The sequence below is a fragment of the Silene latifolia genome, chromosome X (assembly GCF_048544455.1).
Source record: "Silene latifolia isolate original U9 population chromosome X, ASM4854445v1, whole genome shotgun sequence".
Lineage (NCBI taxonomy): Eukaryota > Viridiplantae > Streptophyta > Magnoliopsida > Caryophyllales > Caryophyllaceae > Silene > Silene latifolia.
In genome coordinates, this window is record NC_133537.1 from 216,595,129 (window position 1) to 216,602,025 (window position 6,897).

Below are 6,897 nucleotides of genomic sequence, written 5' to 3' on the forward strand. Positions count from 1 at the left end.
TTGTGACAACCCAAATGCCTTTATCAATTCGTATGTTCTTAGCAATATAGTCTCTCACAAGGATGAGATTCGGCAAAAGGATATCGAAACTTTCTCCTTGAATGAAACTCATGAAGGGAGAAGTTTTGTTGATCTTGTCAATGCTAAGAAACCTAGCATGCTTGAAAGATCCTTTTGTGATCTTGGAACCTTGGTTTCAATCATGTCGTTAATCAGAATGGTATTACTCGAGTTGTCGAGGTACCATGATGATACATGTAGTTTAGTGGGAGCTAAGGTGAGTTTCTTAGTCTAAATATGTGTTTGACATATTAGTGACTAGAAATATTCTCGGGTGAATACTTGAGAGTAGCATGGCGCATCTTAAATATCCGGATCTAATGAAATAGATCTCCATGAATATTAGCATTTTAGTTAAGAGACTTATGTGATAAGATTCTTGACTCGTTCAAGTTGTTGAACACAAAATATTATCTCTTATGCTTCCGCTGCAGGATCTATTATATATGCTAAAAGCTGCTCTCGCCGAAACTTATCATATTGAGAATATGAGAAGTCATTACCAATCATTTCCTAGTGAGTGTCACTAGATAATTATCAAGAGCATCCTTGAGTACTTGAGAAGCACTGAGGATTCACTCTTGTAGTTTGGATGAATTTATGAATTTCGTGTAAAAGAGTTACACGATAACATTCCTATGCTTATAAGGAGTTATGGGCCTAGATAAGGAATTGTTAGCATATAAAAGTGTTATGTGCATAAAGAAAATATAATATGTATAAGGAGTTATACATATATGTGTAAGAAGATATACATGAGAGACGTCATATGAAGGATTTGTATAAGAGTTATACGTATAAATCACGAACGAAATCTAAGTACATTAGAGACAGTAGATATCCGGAGTTTAATGGAACTAGAGTAGTTCTGTTAGCCGAATATCGTCTCCCGAGAGACTGTGAAAACAGTGGGAGTGTTTGACTGGCTTTAGAACCAGAGTCTAAAACTTGTTTAGACATGTACTCAGAAAGGTCCTATGTGATAAAAAAGATTACATAGAACAAAGAAAAATAGCAATGGAAATTATAGGGATGCAACTGTTGCTAATCCTCTAACCAAAGCCGATGGCATAAGGTAGACATAATGGTCATGTCATCTCAATGTGATTGAGGAGCATACCTTAATTGCAGAAGATCGTTATGTGAATATTGGATAGAGTAGTAATATTTACATAAGTGATGATCGCATTCATTGTTTGAGCTTCATTAAGAACTCAATTATTCAGTTGAAAACATTGAATACCTTGTTTATCCGAATTGGTTGTGGAGACAATGTTGAACCCCAATTCAAGTGAATAGGATGAACATTGTATTGGCCCTAGTCACTTAATGAGGTGACGTCTCGGAGTGACTAGATTGTAAGACGACTGATGGTAGGTTCAGCACCATAAGGTCATAGAGATGACTAGTCGTTTACATTGGGATACTTTGGCGGGCAGTGACATTTATAGAGTCCCTTAGATCTATTACAGACGCCTGGTCGTGGCAAGGACTTCTATGATATTCCTATGAGTCGATTCTTTAAACTGGAGACTATTATCTGAGCTAGTGCAGTTTCCGAGTGACTTTGGTTTTTGTCCTAGGTCTTGCCGTGAAAGGAGGCCAAAGGGCATCTAGTCATGGTGATCTAGAAAAGGATAGATAGGGCATGCAGGAATTGTCCACCCACGTTGGGTTTAAACATCTCTAGGCCACTCGAGGAGTTGTGACTGGGAAATGCGTGGCCACGCTCGGAAATAATCTATGGTAGATCTTTCCGGTCTTGCAGTCACACTCCCGATCGAGAAAACCACTCACGATATGTTCATGTGCAAGTGCAACCTGAAAGACACCTTGCATTGAGTGAGAGATTGTTGTTAAAACGGACAAGAGAATCGGTAACACACCCTTGTAGAGTACAAGCAGGTTATTGTTGGGATACGGTGTTATCCACAATTGTGTGTTATAATCATTGCACAACTTGCCTCGGACAAGTGGGAGATTGTTGGAGTATTTGTCCTCCACAATAGTGTATGATAATATTATTAAATCTCATTAAGGAATATGCATGGGATATTCATTGGCAATACATGTCATCTAATCAACGTATATCGACAACGGTTGGCCGACTAGGGTTTGACGTTACTGTCGTGAGACGACGGTGTTCAGCTAATCCCTTTCACTCACACCTAAAGGAACGAGCCCCAACACGAAAGCTAATTAATTGTATGAAATACAGTTTAATTAGTCCCTTGATAAATTGACTAAAATGTTAGTCGATTAAATTGATTTAGAGAGATATCGAGTTGTGAACTCGAGGCACGGAAATTATTATTTAATTATGCTATAATTGAATAATAAATTATTTGAGACGAAAATTAATGATTAAACGGTTAATTGTTAAATTAGTATTAATTGACTAATGTGATTAGTATTGGTACGTAAAATATATGTGTAGCTGTACACGTATATTTACGGAGTGTTTTAGACGAATTTAATTGGGAAGCATTTAAACATAAATCGATGTTTAAATAAAATTTACACGTATTTGTGCGACAAATATAAGAACCAAAATGGACCCGTAAATAGGTCATTTTTGGACCTTGTAAGTGCATGTGGTAGTGGATGTGTTGCTTTAAACACCATCATTTCTCTTACACATTTTACTTCCCCATAATTATTTTTGTTCTAACTCATACACATGATGATTGGGTGTAATTAAATAAGAAGAAAACACTCCCCCATTAGCTTATATAAACCGTCCAAGCCTCTCCTACACAACATTGGTGTTGTTTATTTTTCCTTCACTTGTTTTTCATGTGGAAAAATATTGTTCTTCTCTCTAAAAAATCAAAAGAAAATTATTAAGTGTTAATAATTCAAAACAAAATTACTAAGAGTGTTAGTAATAGATTTGTATACTTTTTCAAGGGTAATCTTACTTAATATCTAGTTAATATTTGAGATTATTGGGTAAGTTCTTGGGTGCATCATGTAAGGAGGCTTTCTCTTTGGGAGCTTGATTTGGAGGATCTTGCCAATATGAATAGCTCAAGAACAACTAAGATGGTGATCTTAGTTGTGCCCATATTACCATACTCATTGTAAGGAAATTGTTTTTCCTCTTCTTTTATATTTTTAATGCTCATATATTACCTGCATAATGCATAGAACTAAAGATTTCTAATATAAAGAAATTTTGATAACCTAATTAGAGAGGTCTAATTTGGGGTTATGGTCTTTCAGTACCTTGGGTCCTGCATAACAAGCAACTCAGCCGAAACCTGGTGGAATATCAGGATCCTCATCATTGCCATTAGAAGCTCGTTTGCGCTTTCCATGCAACAAAAACCCGGGCGGAGGACTGGAACCGTCTTCGGGGTCCAATGAACCATTGGACAAACAAAATTCTCTTCCTCGTTCTACAGTATTTCCATTATTCGTAGGATCAACTCCTGGTTTATCGGTTCGTGAAATATCATGGTTTCTATGATTTTGCAGGGAGAAACCTGGGGGTCCTTTACACTCTCCATCAAGAACCTTCTCACAACCATTAAACTGAGGCCCCTTTGGAGATTCACCCTCTTGTTTAAGTAGTCTGTCATAAACTGACTGTACTGTTTCTGTTATTTCTATTTTGATGGTTTCTTCGGAACGGATGATCTTCCATAGACCATCTGAAATTTCGAGCATCACACTTTCACTGTATGAATCAAATGACCATATGTTAGAAATTAGTCAAACCAGGAAACAAATGGTACAGTGAACAATCTATAATTGCAGATCTCTGGATGACAGAAATGCAAATGGCAAAAAATGCATAAGCACAACAATAACAAGCAGGAAATGCATACCCATTTTTCAGTGATTACAATAATCATCATCATATTGCCAAAAAAAAAAGCCAAAGTAGAAAAAGAGATAAGCATGTTCCAGCTCTTTATTCCAGCCATATCTTAACGCCTTTCCCCTTAAGAAAAGGACAAACCTACTACAAAAGGATACCCGGAGAAGTTTACCCACTCGAGATGCAGTTCATAGCTTTAGTTTGTACAGTAGAAAGCTCGAAAAACAGATTAAACTGACAGACTAAGTGTAAAGAGTGTCGACTCCAAGCATACGACAAACTTAGTAGGACCATAAACAAATGTGCATTGACAATCCCTAACCGCTTCCCGCATGCCACTTCTTTGCTTTCCTCTTTAACAATCGACTTTAGCTTTTAATCTTTTTCTTAACGAATCAAACCACGCCCTTTTTAAATCTAAATTCTTGAAGTATTCTACTTCAAGGAATGGCATGGGGTAGAGCCTGAATGTGCTTTTAACAAGTTCTGGTGGAGGTGACAAGGTGGCCGTCATCTTATAGCTTATTGACTGTTGGCTGCAGTCATGCTTCAGTCCTATTTTTTCCTCGAGGCGTCCGTTTTTGACAGTTAGAGAGCTAATATACATAAGTGGACTATACCTAACAAATTTGGAGGATATCAACACATGGTATTGTACACAGGAAGGCTTCCAAACCACGAAAATATTTCAAGAATATGCACCATATGTTACAATTTCAACACATGGGAGCCAAATAAAGTTCGAAAGGGGTCAGATAATAGGTCACATTGCTAACACTTTAGCAGAGATTCTATGATACCAAACTCAGAAAGTCGAGACAATCACATACAAGAGCCACCTACCATCAGTAACAGACGAAGTTGAGAACAATATTTCAAAATCAAAGCCACGATTAATTTGCATTTACATCCTATCAAGACTTCACCACACATTCAAACTCAAAGGTTGTGGCCCATGTCGAAAGAAGTTGACTTCAAAGTAGAGGAAGTCCAAAAGGAAATTCTATGCACATGTTTATTTACTTTTGTCATCTCCCATTTTTTTTTTTTTTGGTTAATGGGGGTGGGGTTTAGCAAGATTTCAAGGTCTAAGGCGGATTAACTGCATGCCTAGCTGTCGCAGTTATGACAAAAAAGAGCACAGAATAAGAAAAGACCTAATCTCATCATGAATGGCATCACAAAGTTGCCTAGGAGTCATATTTTCAGCAGCAGCATGATTAAGTGCTGCAGAATCCTTAACTGCTGAAATGATGTTGTTACGTAAATCCTCCTGCAGAAACCAACAAATCCCAATAATACATTGTTAAGCAACAGATAAAAACATATGCCAACATCATGTATTTAAAGATTCTGACTGAATAAACTTGTTAAAGTTGTATCCTAGAATAAAATGTGTTTGTCTACTTGCAATTGCCAATTGTGCTACATGCCTACACCCCTATGCATTACAAGTAATTTGACGGAGAAACAAGTAATGAAAGTTTGAAGCTGTTAATTCACAATTTTCATTCAAAGTGATTTGGAAACGGCCTCTTGGCGTTTCATACCACAGGTTATGTATTCTCTAACCCTTTCATACCGAATAATGTCACATAAATTTCATGGGGTTGAAGAACCCATGTCAATTTTAACCTTGTTGTTATCATTGAACTTATCATGTATGACTAATTGCACTAATTTGACAACAACAGCTATGACTAATTGCAACATACATACATACATACATACATACAGCACTCATTATAAACATGAATCTTGAACCAATTGTTTCATCTAACTTGAAAAGTTGAAAGAGAAAGATGATGAAAAAAAAAAAAACAAAAGAGAATGATACATTTTGTTTAAGGATGCGGACGATGTTGAGACGAATGCGATCGAAATCTCCATCATCTTTCAGCTTTCTTATCACCTCTTCTTCGCTAATCTTCTCTCTTTCCACCATTTCTTTTAGGTTTCCTCTCACTCTTGTTTTTAGTTATTTGCAAATTTTGGAAAAATTACTCTTTCACATACGGGAAGTGATGACCCCATAATTTTGTACAATTGTGAAATTAACCCCCGCAACTTTCAATTGAAGTGATAAGTGAAATTAAACTTTTTTATCAAAATCTCACGAGAAATTCAATTTATCATATCACAAAAGTAAAAATGGTTATTATATTCTTAGTAGTAAAATTCGGTGTGTTTTTTTGGAAAAAAAAAATCAAAAAATTCCCATGGTACCCCTGAATTTTGTCTGATTTCCCATGGTACCTTTTTTTTAAGAATATGTCCATGGTACCCTTGAGGTTTTATTTTTGTGCCCATGGTACCTCTTAATGTAACGACCGTTAAATAGAAGTTAAATTTTGATGACGTGGCAATAATTAATAAATTAATAATTAATAATAAATTTGAAATAAAAATAAAAATTTGAACATTTTTCATGGTACCCCTATGTTTTATACATTTTTCCCTAAATATCCCTAAGGTGTAAAAATTTTCCTACGGTACCCTTAAATCATTAATATAAACTTTTAATAATTTAGAATGTTCAATAGAACAAGCCTGTTTTCAAGCTTCATATCTCAAGTTTTACTAACTAATTTTTTTCATGATATTTACGTGACTATCAAGCTTGAGATAATACCCAAACACGAGTTTCTGAATCACGTTCGTAGCTGCTCTACAACTCCAAATATATGCATTATTAGTTTAGTAGGCAAAATGAATTTCTGCATTTCCCTTTCACCTATCAGCAAAGAAACAAGTATATGTGATTCAAATTAAAAATGAAAGATAACTCAAATAGCTTTCATTTGGTGCATGGTGGGAAAAATTGGTTCACTCGAGCAAAGAGATATGTAGCCTCAATGTTGCTGCTACATGGCTAAATGTTGAACGTTTCACACATGACCTGCTACAACTCAAACTTTAATATGTAGAGTTCTTATTGGAGGTGAAAAGTTAACATGTGAATCTTTAAAATGGTATAGGCTGGGCATGTTAATTTCAAGAGATGAGTGAGC

The 6,897-nt window shown here is 35.8% G+C and overlaps 1 protein-coding gene across 5 annotated transcripts in view; it reads right to left on the reverse strand.

Annotated features, from left to right (window-relative positions):
• LOC141623798 (uncharacterized) overlaps nucleotides 1-5,907 on the reverse strand; it is a 38,713-nt gene extending 32,806 nt beyond the window's left edge. For 3 of the 5 annotated variants that reach the window (XM_074439944.1, XM_074439946.1, XM_074439943.1), the window contains exons 1-3: nucleotides 5,724-5,907; nucleotides 5,044-5,159; nucleotides 3,289-3,742 (exon numbers count right to left, since the gene is read on the reverse strand). In XM_074439944.1, coding sequence (XP_074296045.1) covers nucleotides 3,313-3,742; nucleotides 5,044-5,159; nucleotides 5,724-5,831 — 654 coding nt within the window. In that variant the 5' untranslated portion in view covers nucleotides 5,832-5,907 and the 3' untranslated portion in view covers nucleotides 3,289-3,312. Of the gene's footprint in view, nucleotides 1-2,586; nucleotides 2,882-3,167; nucleotides 3,743-5,043; nucleotides 5,160-5,723 lie in introns of those variants that run through there. The other 2 variants (XM_074439945.1, XM_074439942.1) reach the window with 2 other exon arrangements.
• Nucleotides 5,908-6,897: the final 990 nt, after the last annotated feature.